This window comes from Aegilops tauschii, chromosome 5 (genome assembly GCF_002575655.3).
Source record: "Aegilops tauschii subsp. strangulata cultivar AL8/78 chromosome 5, Aet v6.0, whole genome shotgun sequence".
In the NCBI taxonomy this organism is placed as follows: domain Eukaryota; kingdom Viridiplantae; phylum Streptophyta; class Magnoliopsida; order Poales; family Poaceae; genus Aegilops; species Aegilops tauschii.
In genome coordinates this window covers 9,937,987-9,957,881 of record NC_053039.3, presented here as the reverse complement: position 1 = coordinate 9,957,881, position 19,895 = coordinate 9,937,987, and the positions used below count along the sequence as shown (strand labels likewise).

General features: G+C 48.1%; 2 protein-coding genes and 1 pseudogene across 2 annotated transcripts; all 3 read right to left on the bottom strand.

Moving 5' to 3' along the window:
* Nucleotides 1-6,094: 6,094 nt before the first annotated feature.
* LOC141022264 (uncharacterized) lies at nucleotides 6,095-7,010 on the bottom strand. The gene is made up of 2 exons (XM_073498572.1): nucleotides 6,775-7,010; nucleotides 6,095-6,667 (listed from the first exon to the last, which is right to left on the bottom strand). The coding sequence occupies exons 1-2, from the start codon at nucleotides 6,952-6,954 to the stop codon at nucleotides 6,326-6,328; spliced, it is 522 nt and encodes a 173-aa protein (XP_073354673.1). The 5' UTR covers nucleotides 6,955-7,010; the 3' UTR covers nucleotides 6,095-6,325.
* Nucleotides 7,011-9,552: 2,542 nt separating this feature from the next.
* On the bottom strand, nucleotides 9,553-12,902 carry LOC109745326 (uncharacterized). Its single transcript, XM_020304444.1, has 3 exons — nucleotides 11,094-12,902; nucleotides 10,623-10,827; nucleotides 9,553-9,779 (listed from the first exon to the last, which is right to left on the bottom strand). Exons 1-3 carry the CDS (start codon nucleotides 12,900-12,902, stop codon nucleotides 9,553-9,555), a joined length of 2,241 nt encoding a protein of 746 aa, XP_020160033.1.
* Nucleotides 12,903-15,599: 2,697 nt separating this feature from the next.
* LOC109745327 (uncharacterized) lies at nucleotides 15,600-19,227 on the bottom strand (annotated as a pseudogene).
* Between the last annotated feature and the right edge of the window lie 668 nt (nucleotides 19,228-19,895).

Sequence of the window (19,895 nt, the reverse complement as noted above, 5' to 3'; positions counted from 1 at the left end):
AGCAAGACAACCCGTTTATGCGGCTAGTTGGCTGTTAGTTAGGCTGAGGTTTGATTAGGACACCGGAGGTTATGTGCTCTGACTGGTGGGGTCCATCTAGAGCCACGTAGTCAAGAGTCAACCGTCCACGACTCGACCGGTGACTGTGTGACCGTGCCCGTGCTGGACTGAGCGAGCGGCGCTGCCGTAAGCATCTTCTCCGGCAGCGGTTTCTTCTCCGCGGTGGTGGAGCGCATTTCTCGGTAGCGGCAGAGCTATTGCGAGTGAGCCCGAAACCCTAGTCCCACTTCCCAGAATTTTGGGGGATCTGTGGCCTCATGCTGCCCCTCTGTGCCCGTTTCTTGGCGATTTAGAATCTTGATTGGATCCGGGGGATGTTTCTTCTCCGCGGCCCGCCCGGTGGTGGAGCGCTTTTCACGGCAGCGGCTATTGCGAGTGAGTATTTTCCAAACTCTAGTTCCATTCCCCAGAATTTTGGATAAATCTGTGGCCTCATGCTGCCCCTGTTTCTTGGCGTTTTAGAATCTCGATTGGATAGGAGCGCGGGGGCTGAATGAGATGGAGCGAGGAGACAGTGCTTCAAATCGGTAATGCCGCCCTCTTTTCTATTTTAGCTGTTATCGAACTCGATTTGGTAGTGACTGTCGCTTACACTGCTGCCGCTGCCTGCCATTGACAAAACAGGGGAGGTTCAGGTTCTGCCACCACATTCGCAATTATAGTGGAATTTTTTCCCTGTAAAGCCAAGCTCAGTGATGGCAGTGTCCAAGACATTGATAGAGATACCACCGTGAGGTTGGATGTCGAATTTACAGATGTTGATCCCCAGGAATTGGAGAGCATGAAGGAGAAGGCCGTGGGCAATTTGGTGGAGAGAATTGGGGAGAGTATTGTTTGGGGTCCAGAACAAGAGGTATCTCTGCAACGTTTCGATAACTATAATGGTGAATATGTGAGAATTGAAGATGGAGAATCCATGGTTGCTGAAATTGATCAGCAAGAAGGGTGGGCAAGCAAACAAGTAACATTTTATGCTGAGCTAATTGATCTGCAAACTCATTCCAGAGTTGGTTATGTGCCATCAAAGATGGCTGCACAGGTGGAAGATAATGAGTGGGTTTCACAAAAAAAGATGTTGGCATTGTTGACTGAACCGACTGTAGTAGCTGAAGATACAGGGATTGATGCAGATGGAGAGGAGGGAACCCATGGTGCTAGGAAGATTGTTGTTGACTGGAATGTAGTAGAGTTGAATGAAAAAACAGATTTGGTCATTACACCAATATCTGACATTGATATGGCCGAAATGTTTGGCATTCAAGTTGATGACAAAGATAAGGAGAAGGATGGCAGTTCTTTGCCTGCTGATGGTAACACATGCCCTAGAAATGCAAATGAGGATGAAGAAGAGCTGATGAGAGAGGCTGCAGATGATGTGGATGATGCAGATGATAATGAGTTGGTTTGTTTGTATGACAAAGAGAACCCAGTTATTGAGGTGGGAAAGTTGTGGCCAAGCATGAAGGAGTTTAGGATGTCTTTCAGGACCTATGCAGTGAAAAAAGAATTTGATGCCAAGACTATGTGGACTGATCGAAAGAAATTTTATGCTCGGTGCAAAGGTTATGATGGTGGTGGCAATCCTTGCAAATGGTACTTGTCTGCCAGACTACAACCTGATGGAAGTACAGTAAGGGTAAATCAAATACCACACCAGCATACATGTATGACCACTTCACAGAGAGTTTCAAAGATGACATCACAGCTTTGCGTTACAGAGAAGATTACTCCTACTTTAGCCAAGACTCCAAACACTACTGCAAAGAGGCTTAAAGTTGACTTGGAGAAGCTGTACCCCATCCAACCATTTTTTACTGCATTTTCCATCCATTTACATGCATCTGTGTGGATGCGTTTGTGGGAGTTGAGAGGAAAATTGCTAATATTTTGGAAGGGGACAAGCTTCCAGCAGTGGTACAACAGGTGGTCAACAGGAGTAGAAATCTTTCACATCTATCTGTTGAGAAATCTTCCTTGTGGGGTGCTGAAGTTAGAGATACAAAGAGTGGCAAGAGGCATGTGGTAAATACTGAGTTGCATGAGTGCACTTGCCAAGAGTGGCAACACACTGGAAAACCATGTGAGCATTCCATACTTTTTTTGGCATCTAAACCCATGTTAAATATGCACCCATATTTGCATGAGTATTATTCAGTACAAAAATTCAAAGCTGCATATGCAAGTCCAATTCCTGCACTGACTGACCAATCTCAGTGGCCTGATGTGGAAATAGAATTTACCTTGTGTCCCCCTGTCACTAGAAGAAAGGCTGGGAGGCCAAAACAGAACAGATTCAAAGCTTGGTTTGAGAAAGGTGGTTGTAGTAAGAAGGGGAAAAAGGAAAAGGAAAAGAATGATAAGCCCAAAAGGGCTCAAAAAGGTAACAAAAATAGGTGCAAGTTGTGTGAGGTACTTGGGCACAGAGTTGGTTCATCCAACTGCATCTACACTCCTCAGAGGCCAAAGTATGTTTATGTTACTGTTTTTGCAAGTTTTTGATTTTGCTACTTGTTCTAGTATCTAACCAAGTGAAATGCTTTACTTTTTAGGAGGAAGCGTGCAGAAAATGCCCCACCTCTTGTTGTTGAACAGTGCTGGCCAGTGAAAAAAGCAAGACTCAATGGCTTTAGAAGGAAGAGCACTAAGCAGATAATGTTTGGTGACAAAGATATGGAGCAAACTGAAACTGTTACTGCTGAACATGAGCTAAGTGTTTCTGTTTTGGACGATGTGATACATACTGAATCTGTTTTGCAGGCGCTAGGGCAATCTGAAACTGTTGCAGATGAAGCAACTGTTGTGCTGCCATGCGAATCTGCTTTGACAGCTGTGTTGCCATGTTTGGAGGTTGTGCTGCCAAGTGTTGAGTTGCAAACTGAAGTAGTTGAACAATGTGTGCCATCTACTCAAGCTGCAGAAGTGCAAACTGAAGAAGTGGGACATGATGAGGGGCAAAAGTTGAGGGGGCCTAGTGGAGTTGGCAACAAAACTAAGGGGCCAAAAAGCAAGAGCATCAGCATCAACAAACTATGCGCCGTGGAACCAAACGGTGGAAAAAAAGAGAAGAAATCGAGTGGTAGAAAGAGGCAAAAGAAATAGAGTCGAAATCATTCAAATTTGATGTGAAAACTTATGTTTGTTGTCATTTGATGTGAAAACTTATGTTCTTTCATGTGAAAACTTATGTGCTATGATGTTGATTTGACTTGAAATAAAATTCAAATTTGAACCGACATTCAAATTTGAACCTATCTCCAATATTTTTGGAGTTCATTTGTTTGTTCTGTGATGTTGCATTGTTTTATGTACTACTATGCACTTTAGTTCATAAATCCAACCCTTTTTGTGAAGTCCAACTCATAGTTACTGAAAATGTTGTCCAAACAGGCTCCAAAGTAAGGGAAAACGACCCCATTTCTAAGCAAGTTTTTTTCGACCTTCTCAAAATCACAAAAAAAGATTTTCTTAGCTTATATTATACCTATATAGGATCAATACGAAGTCTCACCTTTTTTTGAATAAGTATTCATATTATTAATTTATTTTTGAAAAAACACCCTTTAATACAAAGTCAGCAATAAAACAAGTTTAAAAAATTAAAATGCAAAAATAACTTCAGATCCTCCTTAGTCACTCCAAAATGAAGCTAAGGTGAGGTTTTTGATTTTTTGCATTTTCAAAACCTCAAACCCTCTTCTCACTCCTTTGAACTCTATGCAACCTCAGTCGAGATAGTCCAATTTGTGAAGGTTTTTTCATGCAAAAATCATTAAATCAAGTTTATTATTTTATATCATAACTATGTAACATAACAAGACTATATGCGCAGGTTTTTCATTTTTTAGATTTTTTTTGAATTAGTTATACACATTTGAATGTTCGGTCAAACCTTTCAAAACCCCGTTGACTGCCTCCAAAACCCCGTAACCCTAGCGCCAAACGTCCACCGTCGATCTAACCCTAACGCCAAACTACGGCCGTCGGATAGGCCTTCTAGAAGGATTCCGCGGGGGCGATCCGTGGGAGCCCTGATTCTCCAATCTGATTGGCCACCGTTTTTCTCTCTGTTCGAACAGATAAGGTTGAGCGGGGGAGCATCTCAGTGACCGTTGGGCCGAGCGGATCGGGCCCGGCAGAGCCTGGCGTGCGTGCGCACGGCCATCGAGAGGGGGGGATGGGCTGCATGCGAGAGGGTCAATGGCATGTGGGCCATCCCTGTCCCATGCATGCCATGCAACGTCGCAGCCTAGCTATTCTGTGCTCGTGAACGCTGTGACACAGCCTAGCCATTTGCATGCGGGCTTGCATGCACGCATCGACGCAGTAAAGCAGCGGCAGGGGCGCAGCGTATAGGTACGTCGCATCTAAGCTATTTTAACAAATGCATGTTTGAACCTGAGACGAACGCGTCGGTGGTGCAGCTCCTTTTTCAGTGTCACGCGCGGATGAACGGGCTTGTTTCCCACGCGGCTTCACCGCCGATGCACCGCCGATGCAAGTGCACGAAACGATGCATCTCGCCTGTGCCGCCCGTGCCTCTTTGGATGCTCTGCCCGCCGTTTTTGAATTAATGCCCGCAATTACTTATGCCAGTACGAACGGAGAAGAGAAAACAATCGAGAAGGCACCGTGTACACATTGACCACGGCTGCAACGCGGCTATAAAAGGGCACCATTTCCTCATCTCTCTCACACTCATCTCTCAAGCCTCCTCCGCTTCTTCTTTTCGAGCCAAATCCACCACTCGAGCCACCATGCAGTTCAACGGCCCTACCTACCGTCGTCCGCGCACCGTGCCGGAGAGGGAGTACCCGGCCGGAGTCATCGTCGAGAATAGCCTAAGGGTGTGGGCCATCTCAAGGTGGAGGGGCCCTAGAGAGCTGGCTCGCTTCTTCCTCCAAGCCGGCTACCGCCACCTCCCTCCGGGCACTCCGCCCATGTTCCACCTCCACGACCAGTACGATGGCAACGCCAACGGCTTCGTCATCGGCCTCTACGTCACCTTCACCAACCCCTACGACGCTCACCACCTCCTCGGCGAGGTGTTCTGGTGTGGATGCAAGTTTATCGCGTTCACGACCTACAACATCTTCACAAACTTCCACCACATCTTCCCTCACCCCAACGGCATGCACACCCTCCCCTACCAGATGCCGGAGAACGACGAGTGAGGGGCGCCGGCTAAGGAGGAGGGGCGCCCAAGGAGGAGGGGCCAAGGAGTTGTTCGAGTGCGAGTCTTTCTATCTAACTAGCTTGTGTTTGTGTTGGTTCGGGCGTGTGTGCCCGTGTCTTCTATCTATCTAGTTTTAATTATTTTCCTTTCATGTTTTATGAACTATATGTTGTAAGGTGATGCCCCTCTATATGTTCTATCTATCTATGCTACTAGGGTACCCGATGCCCCTCTATTGTGCTATCTATTAATGTTTTTTCGGGCCTAAAGTTTCTCCATTGCATTTTATTTATGTGGCCATGTGAACTAAAAATGCACTAAAACATGATCCAATCATATAAGTTGTTGTTAGCACGTGTCTAGTTAATTATCTTCCTTTTATGTTTTATGCACTATATGTTGTAAGGGGATGCCCCTCTATGTTGTAAGGAGATGCTACTAGGGGCACACTAGATGTCTTCTTTTTTTGAGAGGGGCACAACCTTTTTCGGTTGAAACACACGAGTAAAAACTTTGAAAACACCATAGCACAAATCAAAAAAATTTAAAAATGATACTTGGTTGAAATAAACTAGAACCAAACAGTTGCAACTTTTTTGGTTCACAAAGACTGCAAGTTAGACTGCTAACTAGAACCAACCTTTTGTTTTAGCCGAAACAACACGGGACCCTACCATTGGACACGATAGCTTATGCATAAAAATAGCTCAAATAATTATCAGATGAGTTATCTCAAAAAAGGTGACGGCAGAAAATTTAAAATTTGTGAAATAACCTAAAGCCGAAAAGATATATCGATGTCAATGACCGTGTGCACTTTTTTTTGCACTAGCTACACTTCTTTTATCAATGGGCCTGGATATGTTCTATTCGGCCCTGCCTAACTTCTATATGGGCCTGGCCTTTTCGGGCAACTGTGGACGGACCTTTTTTTTTCTTTTCTCCCTCTACCACTGAAACTGAAACTGACGACGAACTGAAGAACTGAAAAAAGGGGTCGAACAGAGTAGAGAAGACATGCCGAATTCGTACAGCGCAACACTTTTATTCAAATATCCATATCATTACGGTTACAAATGATACCCAATCTATTCACTTACGACTAATTATCATCACATAAACAAATGCGAGAGCAATTACACAAACATAAAAAAGTCCGGCCATCAGCCCCATCAAATTGCCCTGCTTCTGCAACTCGATGAGTTTCTTCATCTGCTTGTTCAGCTTCTTCAGCTCTGCCGTCACTCCTGCATCCCCCACAGTAGCACCAATGGAATGGGCGGATCCAGGGGCCCCAGATCCAGACGCGCCCGATCCAAACTTGCCCAACTTCTCCGCCTCCAACGGTAAATCGAGCTCCCCAGATGCACCCTCCAGTTGAATCCGCTCTATGTACTCATCTAGCCACTCAAAATGGGTGCATTGCTTCAATTTCTGAAATCGAAAAGATGAACCCTAAATCCCAAATCCGATGAAAAATGGGCAAATATGAAATTGGGAGACAAAAACCAAAATTGGCATATTGAGAAGTAAAATCTCACCTTTCCCTGCTCTGGTTTGCTCTCGCATTTCACGAATTCCCGCCCAAGGTTGCCATTCTTGTCGGTGGTTGTGACTAGCCGCTTCAGGGGTGCGATACGTGGGCATGCAGGGCACCTTGTCATGGGCACTGCGCCATAGCGCGGCCATGAGCGGCGGGAGGCTGAAGCGGAGCTCGACATCGCTAGGTCGCGGCCCGGAACGGCGTTGCTGCGCGTCGTCGCCGGAGAAGAAGAAGAACAACGGTCAGGGAGGGGGGGGGGGGGGAGGATGGGCTCGGGTGCTGCACGGCTCGGGGCACGGCTCGGTGTCCTCTTGTACCAATGCTGACCTGGATAAGTTAGTGGGTCCCATGCTGTGGGTCCCGCTCACCTGACCAATGCTGAGTTGGATAAGTTAGTGGGTCCCACGCTGTGGGTCCTGCTCACCTGATTCGAGTTTTAAACATGTGTCTTTGGATTAGGCAGCAGTGTCGCATGGGAGCTATTTTTTTCAACGCAGATGTCGTATGAGAGCTATTACAATCAACGACGTCGCATGAGAGACAATTCACACCAACGACGTCGCATGGGAGCTATTCGCCCGAGGATCTGCACTGACAAAGTCGTTGTCCAGCAGAGAAAAGGGGAAGGCCCCTATGGTCTCGGGCGACAACGCATCCCCATGTACCACCAATATCCTGCAGAAACGCTGCATCGCAATTCAGTTTAACTGGTCCCAACGGAAGTGGTTCTCACTGATTGGATACTGGGCTCACAGGAACTGGATTTCGATCCGCCTGCGCATGGATGGTATTCTGATCAGCAGATGTGACTGTCATCTGCGCGGCTAATGTGAGATCCTCAACCAGCCTAATTAACTGATCCACAGCTCTCGAGACAGTTTCTTTCCCATCTCCATGAATCACATTATTCCTTAACTACCAGGCTTTCCACAGAATCATGAGGATATTGTTTCTGACAGGCTCGGGATGTGGAGCAGGCAGCATCTGCAACCAGTCCCTGCCAGACATTCTAAACGCCGATTCTTTTGGAATTTCCTAGTTTGCTCTCATGGGTCATGGCACCCTCAAAGCTCTGCTGCGAGTACATGAAACGACATCATGAAATTCATCCTCCCTCTCCCTACCACAGATATCACATAGTATGTCCTCCTTCACTATGGTTCTCCTGAAGGTGTTATGTCTTGTAGCAAGGGACTGGGTCGCCACTCTCCAACCAATTTTTTTTATCCTTTCCGGGATACTTGCCTTCCATATCACATCCCAAATTTTCCTATCGCTAGGGCGACTGGTTGAGTTGGTCGGCAACAGTGTGCTCTTTCTTTTCAGTGAGACCGCAAGCTTGTAGGCGCTTTTAACAGTGAATATACTGTTTTTGTCATAGTGCCATTGCCACACAATCCTCCACCTGTTCCAAAGGTAAACGGTTTTGCAAATTTCGTCTTCATCAAAAGAGTGAAATAATTGTCTGATGAGGTATGTGTTCCATTCATTCGAGTCTTGGGACACCAACTGATTGACCCATCTTAGTCGAGTTCTCCGGATAAAATTTGCTGTTTTGTGACCTTCCTTCCTTGGGATCCATTGCTCTCTTATAATCTGAATCTTTCTTCCATTACCCACTCGCCATATCAATCCTTCTTTGAGTAACTTGAGACCAAATTCGATGCCTCTCCACACAGGAGAGGCGTCTGTGGCGAACACCATGTTGAACCATGTTGATCAAGTCATCGTTTGGGTAGTATTTAGATTTTAAAACCCTTGCACAAACACTGTTTGGATTTTGTTATAGCATCCATCCCTTTCTAGCTTGAAGCGCCTGATTGAATAAGTGCATATCACGGAAACCAATACCTCCATCTCTTTTTGCCTTCGTCATATTTTCCCACGACATCCAATGCACTTTCTGGTACTCATCTTTGTCTCCCCACTAGAAATTCCTTATGATTTTCTCATAACTCTCACAAAAGCTTTGGTTCAGTTTAAAAACTCCCGTAACATAAGTTGGCAATGCTTGCACAACCGGCTTCACATGCACTTCTTTCACTGCCTGGGACATGAAGCGTTCATTCCAGTCGTTACATCTCTTCCTGAACCTCTCCATGATAGACTGAAAATTACGGTTTCTCATTCTTCCTTCTGGGATTGGGAGTCTCAAATATTTCCCTGACGCGTAGAGAGATAATACCATAATAATCAGGTTGTTTTTATTATTTGTCGTGTCAAACAACTGCCCTGAACTTTCATGTTGCCAGATCAAAAGAATCACTATATAATCGGTAAAAGATAAAAAGGTATACCTTTCGTCACTCAATTCTTGACGGACTCTAGATTTCGTCCGTCAACTCTGAACAGACAACTTGCACCCTCAACTACTGAAACTGAATAAGGTTCGTCCCTGATCTCGGTGTTGACTCACCCCGGTTTTGACCGATGCTGACTCAAATTCATGTACTTTTTTTAAATCTGTGAACTTTTTTGAGGTTCACGTACTTTTTTCAAATCCGGTTTTGGCCAGGGTGTTCTACTTTTTGGACAGGCGCACGTCCAACAAGTTTGGTAGAAATTTGTTACAGATGAAAATAAATAAACTGAACCTCCATCGACCAATCAAATTTTCAGCTGATCACATACTGGGCAGACAACAATGAAGGTTCGGACATGATGGAATACAGAATGCAGAAGTATTATAACAATCTTGATCTTCATACAGAATAGTATTTCTACATCGGGCTTAATAAGGTTCAAGACCTAATTACTAGTTCCTCCCGCTCTTGAATTAATACTCATCACCCTCCCGCGACAACTCTTTTTGACGCTCACAGTACTTCCTCATATCTTCTGCAAACTGTGCGTCGCTCCTAAAATCGAACATTAAATCCGCGTCCAAAATTCCTTCCGTGTGCCGCGTTCCATAGCGGGTAATATCATGGTTACTCTTAATAAAGTCTGCTGAATCTGGATACACAATCTTCCTTGCGGTTCCCTTTCCATAGTAGCAACGGCCTGTCACCAAGACCAAAATTGATTTATTATTTATCAATTTACAACAAGACAGCTCAGCGATTCTTCAAAGTGAAATGTTTGGCAAACCATGTCTATCTGCGTTGGTTTCACTCACCAGACCATTGGTGTGCAATAGAAAACCATGACAGTAGTACTGAACAACAGTTCTTGACAAGAAAAAAAGAAGTTAGAAGTACCCTTTGGATCATAGAGAAATTGTATCCCAAAATAATCCTAAGATGTTAATCTTTTTTACACATGATCAACAGCAAGAAGAGCACATAAATGTTTATTTATGTCAGAATTGCTCATAGTTTTAAATAGCCGGCCGCTATAGCCCGCTATAGCCTTTTCAGCAGGGTACCGCTAAATAGTCGCCTTCACAAATAGCCTGATATAGCTCCGCTATAGCTGATTTGGAGGCCCGCCGCTATTTTCCATAAACTAATTATTACAAATAAACGCTGATTTGCCCTCGTCGTCGATTCACAAGTTTGTTGAAAATCGGTGCATACCTAGCCGTTAAGTTGATGTATCATCTCATATATGGAAAAATAGTGGACGAATTAAATTTCGAGGAGCATAATACTGAATAATGAAACGTCACTGAATGTGCAGTCGGTGCCCCTATATAAGTTATTCTTTATGAGAGCTTATCTCTATGGTTGGATGAAACAAACAAGCATCGTACGAATTAAAGATGAAAAGTCCTTAATGGAAATCAAAAAGATCTTCAATGAAACACAGAAACAAGGGCGGGGGCAGTTCCCTCTAATGTTTTAAACCTGAATGGCTGCTCACTAGCTTCCCCTTCAGTTCTACTTGGAAGGAATGTGGACTTACCAGTATATATCAGGGGTAGAGGACAGCAGAAATTTGGTTTTTCCTGCTCACCAGGATACGAATAATTGAGTTCGGCGAAGAAGAGTTGGTTACGAGCAATCCCTGATTTGGAAGCAGCCACAAAATTAACGTGATAGCACTCCCTGTCTAAGGATTCAGAACCAGCCACCACACCACAGATAACACTTAGCACATATTGTGGTTCCTAAAACAAGCAACAGCAAGGTCAAATGAAGCAGCTGATAGTGAGATGTAAAGAATATGTACCAAGTAAACAAGGATGAACAAAAACAAGGCAAACTTTTGAAAATGGTCCCTCTTACCTCATCTTTTCACTTAGGAGGTAAAGAAGGTAAGAGTTACTCAGACCCACCACTTAGTGAAACCAATGGTTCAGATCTATTATATACTCTTTATCTCTCATGTGAAAAGAGGATGTAAGAGAGTCCATGTTAAAACTGTTGTAAAAACAAAGCTACATATCAAAGGATGCTCAGAGGCATATTTCTGCAGCAGTTGTTCAAGCCTAGAGCAAAAGTGTAATCTCATTCTGTTATAATATGACTTCATTCTCAGAAGAGTCCCCTTAGCCTCCTCGCATAATTCGGCCACCTTGGGAGGTTCGGGATCCAACGCCATTACTTTTTGTCGGAGGAAGTACTCTATTTGACCAATCGACTCACGAGGGATCACACCATTGGTGCCAGTGGTCAGCAAGCGTCGTAGGTCATTCAACATATCGGGCGTCAGGGATGCGAGGAATGACCCTAGTGCAGCATGCTGTGGGTGTCGAGCGGTTGTGGCTGCGGCAACAAACTGCTGCAAGGTGTGCGTCTCATGAGATATGTCACAACATTTGTGGGAGACGTGCTCCATCACCTGCTGCGTCGAGTAGCCAGACTCGGAGATTCCTCGGACGAGGGTGATGAGGCCTTCCAAGGAACGAACCTCCACGCGAAGCATAGATAGGGTGTTGATGATGTGATGCTCTTTGATTTCGGACAGGGGTAGCAGGTACACTATGTTGTGCCAAATAGAGTTGACTATGATGTTGGAGACAGGATCCATGGGGCCATAGCAGTGGCCAGCCCACAATATGTCGCGGATGAGCCCCGTAGAGGGCGGTAACATGGTGAACACTTTGAGATAGAAAGCGTGGATTGCACTGTGAAGCCTCATCCTAAGAGACTCGGTGTACTCACATGCATCGCCACTGCAGCTCTCTACCAAACCGCGGCTTCGAGCGGTTCTCGCGGCCTTTGCTAAAAAGGTTGATATCATGGACCTCTTGTCTTGAGGATCAGACCGTAGTGACGCAAAGAGGTCCCCATGACGCTCGACCTTGATGCTGACAACATCGAATCCATCCACGGAGCTTGTGCTATTGCAAATCTCAAGCTTCCCTTCATTGGGCTTGAGGTTTCGGCAATACACGACGACCTCTCTTCCTGCTGGCAGCTGTTTCACCTGGAGGTCGAGGTGTGCACTGCCCTGATACCGCAGTAGATCCACGAGGGTGTTGACGTCGTCGACAGTGAGCTTGGGCCCTCCTGGCCTGAGGAACGAGGCGGTGGCGAGGAGCCTCTGTAGGGGAAGGGGCGTCGTGTGGAGCCGCACCAGGGCGTCGGGCGCTGGGTGCGACGCACAGGTTGCAGTGCTCATGAGGGAAGCTTGTGTCCTTTTGGAGGCGGGGTCGGGGAGCTCAAGCTCAGCAGCGTAAAGATCGTGCTCGACAAGCAGAACAGCGAGGGCGAGGTCGGCGCCCGCCCAGTGGAGGTACCGGGTGGCCTGTTCTGCACTGAGGCATCCGAAGTATCTGACCATAAATCTACGTAGAGCTAGATAGGATGGCGCGGCATCTCTGGGCCAGGTATCCCTAGGGAAGGTTAGCCCAATGGTACTGGACCAACTATCCCTGGGCCGCGCTGCGCCAGCCAACCTCTTGGACCTCCTCCTCCTCTTACAGCCGTGCGAAGGCGGTGGGTTTGCCTGGAAGTCCCGAGGGAGGTGGGAGATGGTGTTGAGGATGATGTTAGTGACGGGGTCCATGAGGCCGAGGCAGAGGCCGTATTTGCCCATGGATGAGATCAGTTGGTCGGCGGCTTCGGCTGTCATGTCGTCGACGGGCAGCCGGTCGTACGCCTCCTCGTATAAGTCGGGGATGGACGCGAGGAGATCACGTTTGAAACAGAAGCTAGGGGGTTCGTCGCAATTGCCGCTGTACAGGCAGGAAAAGAGCCCCCTGCGGTCAGGACCGGGCGACTGGACTTTGGGCGGCATCACGTCTGCTGCGACTGCGATTGATTGAGGCGGCGATTCAGCCGGCGGCAGGATCGATCTAGGGTTGCTGACTCGGTTCGGTGGCCGTCGGGGTCTGTGGGAGGAAGATGACGATCGTTGGGTACGTTACGTACGTATATGGCATGCGGCTGTAGCGTTAACAGCAGAACACACGCGCGCGTCTGATATGTATGGGCCGCGATTCAGAGCCTCAAGTCGCTGGCCCATATTCCTTGCCGACACCACCCGCCAAGATATGTGCATTTTGTTAATAAGCATATAAATACAGTTAGAGGTCTGCTTCACTACACCCCTTCCCCGCTTAATGTATAAAGGCATTTTGGGCATAGGGTGCTTAACGTATACCCGCGCAGTGTGCGGCGTCCGCATACACGTATAGAGCCGAGCGAACGGCTCGAACCGATATGGCCGACTGGCGTCTACACCGCGCCGCTCGCGCGAAAAAAATAGACCCCACGACCTAGCAGCGATCACGCGGCCCGTTCCAATGCCGCCCCGTCTGGCCAATCGCCGCCCTATCCCACCGTACGTTACGGCCGCCGCTGCGATGTAAAGCGACCCACGTCGGACCACCTCAGTTTCCTCCCCGTCTTCACCCCGGATCTGGCCGCCGTGGACGTCGTTGGAGTCGCCGTCGTACATCATCTGGCCTCCATGCACGTCGTCATCGTGATGTGGCCTATGCGGATGCCGTTGCCGTCCGCAATGGCGTGATCTATCTCCGTGCACGTCTTCGCCGTCCGCAACAGCGTGATCTACCTCTGGGCACGTCCTCGCCGTCCGCAAGCATTAGGAGGTTTTTTTTTGCGACCTCTCTTCCCATGACGTTGGCCCCGCTCGCCACAGCATCCGAGACCCGATTGCTCCTCCCAACCCTAGCCGCCCCTCCTCCTCACCCCTCCCCTCCTCCCTCCCTCGCCGCCACCTGAGGCAGCCACCGGGCAAGCCCGGGGCGCCAAGGATGGTGGCGGCGGGGCCTCGGTCGCCCTGCTCCTGTGTGGGGAACCCCGGATCTGGAGCGGCGGCTCCATTGGCAAGGCACGGCCGGCTAACAGCCGTGCAGGTGATGGATCCGGTGTCCCGACCGCGCGGGCGGCGGGATCCAGTGGTCGTTGGCGGCCGGCGGCGGCATCTGCGGTGGTCGGTGTGCGCATTCTGGCGCCTTCCTTCCTCCCCCGTTCGGCGTGTGGGCCAGCCTGGTCGGGCCGCGCTTCCTCTTGGTCGCCGGTTCTGTACAGGAGGTGTTGCTGGTGACGGAGATCTAGTTCGGGCGAAATCCCTGGCCAGCCATGACTGGCCGCGCCGATGGCGACACCTGAGGGCACTGTTTCCCTCCTTGGAAGCGTCGGTATGGACTGATCTCCTCACTTCACCATCCCCTAGGTCTCCCGGGCGAAAGCCCTAACTCTGTTCGTCGGCGGCAGCGCTCGCGGCGCCGTTCCTTTCCTGAAGGCGCCGCTTTGGGAACCTTGGGATTGGGTGGCGCTTGTGGGTGGTTGGCGCCGGTGGTGGTGCGGCCCTTTCCTAGCATGGATTTACGTCCGTTGCTTGGAGATGGACTCGCGTAGGTGGAGGTCGTCGGCTGGCGTCGTGGTGGCGTCAATGGCGGAGGACATGCCAAGGCTCGCGTAGGTGGAGGTCGTCGTTTGGCGTCGTGGTGGCTGATGGCGGAATGTTTTATTGATTATTCTCGAGGACCTTACAAAGTATAACATTGAACAGATGGAGGTCGCCCAGATGCAGAGGCCGGGGGTCATCCTCCTTTTCGAAAAAAGGAGATTTTTTTTGGAGCAAGTGACCCACATGCCTTCCCGTGGTGCCACCATTAATTACTACATGAGCACTCCTGTCTTTTTCAACATCATATTTGCATATAACATTGAACATTAAATTATTGCACATTTATATGTTGTAGGATTGGATAGCTCAAGGTACAAGAAAAAGCCAAAGAAGGGTACAAGAAAAAGCCCAAGGAGAAGGGAAAATCATGTGTCCTCCTGTATTGTTGGACATTCTTCGAGAGTAATGAGAAGTAGAAGGTGAGAAATAGGGAGGCTCCTCCAAAACACTTCTTTCTCTCTTGAGTTTGATGACGGCACCGGTGGTGGTGGTGATGATGATGATGACGAGTGGATGCCTAGGAGTCCTACACCTGGATCAAGCATGGGGTGCCGGACAAAGAGATCGAAGGAGATGCTCAAGATATAAAGAGATGTGGGGGCTGATAAGTACAAGATTGCAGAGATGAAAATTCAAGGAAGGAATTGCGGAGAAGAGCAAACAAGAGAAGCTGGAGTTGGGGAAGAGGAGGCTACAAGAGAAGATGGAACGATGGGAACAAATTAATGAAAGTAAAATGCGAGATGGATGCACATAGGCTTCAACTTATTGAAGACAATCAATTGATGCAAGAGAAGATGGCTGCAAAGAACTAGCTCATGATGTTAGAAATTCCATGTATGAAACATCAAGAAGATTTGGGGAGGCGATGAGTCGAGCAGAGATCGTGACTTCTAGGATGCCATGGAGTTGCCAGTGCACAGGAGGATGGGGCGATGCACACATGGGAGGATGCAGTGCTCTTGACGACATGTGATTTTCTGAATGTGTGCATTATGATTCATCTTTTGTTCACGCATTTGAAGCCTACGAGCATTGCTTTTGCCTGAAGTTTATATTATGTTTAAATTTGAATTTGAATCTTGAACCTGTCCATTTGGTTTGAACTGCTGGTCAAGTGTGTGTGATGTTTAACAACGACAAGCTCGGCTTATATATGTGTGAAACTCAGGATCGATTAGAGTGCACAGATACAGGAGAAATGGGAAAGAGAAATTTATGAAGGTTGCATGTTTGGCAACTTTGAGTTTACACACAGCCTGTATGTTTGGCGAGTTTGAGTTTTGGAGGCCGTGAATACGGCTGATCTGCTAGAGTTGTTCTAAGACTTTCAACTTCACATCTGAGAACTGTGATGTTGTGTACTTGCATGTCAACTCTTACAGATATGGGAACAAATAAACTGAACCTCCACCGAACAAGAGAAAAATGAAGGTTATTTGTGCCCATGATTAAATACAAGATGGAATACAGAAGTATTTACAAGCATAATAATACTAAGTGCTCTTGCTGTTGAAATTAATACTCATCACACTCCGGCAACTTCTGTTGTTCACCGTACATTCTCAGATCATCTGCAAACTGCATGGCTCTCCTAAAATCGAAGATGAAATCTGTGTCTAGCATTCCATCTGTGTTCATTGTTCCACCGTTAGTAATATCACCATCACACTCAAAATAGTCTGCTGAATCTGGATACACAATCTTCCTCGCGGATCCCTTTCCATAGAAGCAACGGCCTGTCACCAAAACCAGAATTGATTATGTATCAGTCACAAGAAAACAGCTCCGGCAGTAATTCTTCCAAGTGAAATGTTTGGTAAACCATGTGTATTTTGCATTGGTTCCACTGACCACACCACAAAACAGTGACAGTTTTAAGCAACCATGCTTGACACAATAAAGGTTACTAGAGGAAGTGTATCTGAAAAACATCTTAAGATGCTGAAATTTTCAGCAAGCGATCAGCAGCAAAGCTGCAAGAACACACAAATGTTTTAATTTATATCGGAATTGCTACATATATTCAAGTTATATTGATCGATAACATGGCCTAAATGTTGTATAGCAAGATTCAGAGGTGTACACAAGACATGAAACCGAATTAGCTAAGCCAGATAACATGATCTCAGCTGCGGGCACAAGCCATTTTATTAACTCAAGGACAACAAGAGAGTTAACATGATCGCAGCAAGCATAAGGCTTTTCGACAAAGCATATGGCCTTTCCTATGATTGGACGAAACAAGCAAGCATCGTTGGTTGCAGAAAAATAAGAATAAGCATCGTAGGATCAAAAGACGAAAAGGTCGTAAAAGAAATCATAAGGCTTTTCGACAAATCAGGGTGGAAATTCTCCTCTTTAATTTTCAAAACCTGTGTTTTTTTAAACAGAGGCAAAACTTTTGCCTGATTTAAATTAAGAAGAAGAGAATTGCCCAGTTAATTTATGAAAAACCGGACGAAAACAAAAACCTGCGTATATAGCTGCTCAAGGAACGGGGACTTACTGGTGTGTGTGAAGAGTAGAGGGCAGCAGAAATTTGGTTCTGTCTTCTGATAAGGAAACGAACAATTGACTTGGGCGAAGAAAAACTGGTTATGGGCCCCTGATTCGGGAGCAGCCACAAAGTTAACGTGGTAGCATTCCCTGCCCAAGGATTCCGAAGCGGACTCCACGCCACAGATAACACTCGTTACATACTTTGGTTCCTAAAACAAGCAGCAACAAAGGTCAATTGATACAGAAATGTATGGAATATATATCTACTACGTATGTACCAACTAAATAACGATGAACACAAACAAATTAAAGCCAGGTTGATGTACCCGAGGATGCTCCGATGCATATTTTTGCAGCGCTTGTGCGACCCCAGAGCGAATGTATAACTTCATCTTCCTATACCATGACCTCTTTTCTAGAAGAATCTCCTTAGCCTCCGTGCAAAGTTGGGCTTCCACATTGCGAGGTTCGGGAGCCAACGGTGGTGCGATGTCTTAGAGAATGCGCTCTATTTGATCGAGAGATTCACGTGATATCACACCATTGGTACCAGTGGTCAGCAAGTATTGTAGGTCAAGCAGCACGCCGGGTGTCAGGGACGTGAGGAATGATCCTAGTGCAGCGGGTTGTGGATGTCGACCCGCTGCGGCTGCGGCAACAAATTGTTGTAGTGTGTGTGTCTCCTTGGACAAGTCACATTGTTCGCAGCAGAGGTACTCTATCACCCGCTGCATGGATGATCCAGACTCAAGGTTTGCACGAACGATGGCAATGAGGCCTTCCAAGGACCGGACCTCCACGCGAAACAAGGAGAGGGTGTCGAAGATGTCGTACACCTGGATCTCAGTGTCCGCGGGCGGGAGTGGGCACACTATGTTGTGCCAAATGGAGTTGAGGATGATGTTGGAGATGGGGTCCATGGGGCCATAGCAGTGGCCGGCGAACAGGATGTCACGGATAAGCCTGAGCCGTGTGGCGGGTAGCATGGTGAAGACTTTGAGATAGAAGGTGTGGATCATGGCGTGGAGCCTCATCTTGAGAGACTGGGTGTACTCGCAGGCATCGCCGCCACAGTTGTCCAATAACCCAGCCTTTGAGAGGTTTTCACGGCCTTTGCGAGACATGCTGATATCATGGATCTCTTGTTTTCACGAGACCGCAAGGACGCAAAATGGTCGCCATGCCGCTCGACGTTGATGGTGACCATGTCGAAGCCATCCATGGAGCTCGTGCTTTTGGAAACCTCAAAAGTTCCTTCATCGGGCTTGAGGTTCCGGTAGTAGACGACTACCCCCCTCCCGCCTGGCAGCAAGTTCACCTGGAGGTCGAGGGGACCGCCATCCTGATACCGCAGCAGATCCATGATGGTATTGACATCGTCAACGGTGAGCTTCGGCCCTCCCGACTTTAGGAAAGGGGCGGCGGCGAGAAGCCGTTGAAGTGGCAAGGGCGACGCTTGGAGCCGCACGAGGACGTCAGGCGCGGAATGGCACACGTGGATCACGGCACACCTGAGCGCGGCCTGAGTCCTCTCAGAGGCAGGGTCGGGGAGCGCGAGCTCCGCAGCGTACAGATCGTGCTCGACGAGCAAGACGGCGCGGGCGAGGTCGGCGCCCGCCCAGTGGAGGTAGCGGGTGGCCTGTTCTTCGGTGATGCATCCGAAGTAGCTCGTCATGAACCTGACGAGAGCCTGGCAGGACTTCTGAGCAACTCTGCGCCAGGTAACCCTGCGGCAGGACGGCCCAATGGTACTACCGGACGACCAGGTATCCCTTTTCTGTGCCGTGCCGGCCAGCCTCTTGGACCTCCTGGTCCTCTTGGCGGGCGGCTCCTCCCTTGGCCGGAAGTGGTCGCGCGGGAAGAGGCCGAGGGTGTTGAGGATGATGTTGGAGACGGGGTCCAGGAAGCCGAGGGAGAGGCCGCCGTCGCGCATGGTTTCGTATAGTTTGTCGGCGACGGCGTCCGGCATGTCGTCGACGGGTAGCCGGTCGAACGCCTCCTCGTAGAAGTCGGGGATGAGGTCGAGGAGGTCGGCCTTTAAGCTGAAGTCAGGGGGGCCGTCGCACTCGCCGCCGGCGGCCTTGAAGTTGTAGTTATGGGGTTCGTCGCGATCGCCGCTGTAGAGGCAGGAGAAGAGCCCCCTGCGGCCGGGACCCCGCGGCTGGACCTTGTTGGGCGGCATGATGCGACTGCGATTGATGCGGCGGTTCGGCCGGGTCGGCCGGATATATATAGGGCAGGGGTGGCCCGTTTGGGACCGATAACACTGCCGTTCCGATCCGGATTTAGCTCGGTCCGACCGAGCGGACCGAGAACTGCCGCCGCCGCCGGCGCTGGTTTCCTCTGCAAGAGATAGAAGAAGAGTAGAGGAAGTGGCACCAGCTCGTGGACGACGCTCGGCTCCTTCGCGTCGCCGTCCATGTCCACGTACACGTACGACAAGAGGTAGAAGAAGGGAATCGCACGATCGTCGAATGGGGAGTTACCAAACTAAAACCAGTTAGTAATGCTAATTACGTGGCATTTATTCATGCATTGCCGCATATCTCTCTCGCATGGAAAGAAGCTAGAATTGCGGGAACAAGATCGGAAAAAACCGGTTTATTTGTCTAAGCATCTTTCTAAACACCTAGAGTAGTATTGTACAAGGCCTAAGGTGGCACTACCGCAGGTCGGGGTTTGCATGACCATAGAACAATATCAAACCCTTTTATGACCCTAAAAAATATTTAAAAAAATACAAACCCTTTATACCAATACTCATAAGGATATGTATTGCTCGAAACAGGCTTTCGCCCCACTTTATATATAAAGCAACAACCGAACAGAGTACACGGTCGAACGATACAA

Bases quoted from the DNA above. Each gene is read 5' to 3' on its own strand.
- LOC109745326 (XM_020304444.1), bottom strand. From the start codon at position 12,902: ATGCCGCCCAAAGTCCAGTCGCCCGGTCCTGACCGCAGGGGGCTCTTT. The intron at 10,828-11,093 runs GTTTTTACAACA...TGCTTGTTTTAG, and splicing joins ATCCTTTGATATGTAGCTTT to GAACCACAATATGTGCTAAG. The intron at 9,780-10,622 runs GTAAGTCCACAT...TCTTGGTGACAG, and splicing joins TCTACCCCTGATATATACTG to GCCGTTGCTACTATGGAAAG.
- LOC141022264 (XM_073498572.1), bottom strand. From the start codon at position 6,954: ATGTCGAGCTCCGCTTCAGCCTCCCGCCGCTCATGGCCGCGCTATGGC. The intron at 6,668-6,774 runs GTGAGATTTTAC...TTTCGATTTCAG, and splicing joins GCAAACCAGAGCAGGGAAAG to AAATTGAAGCAATGCACCCA.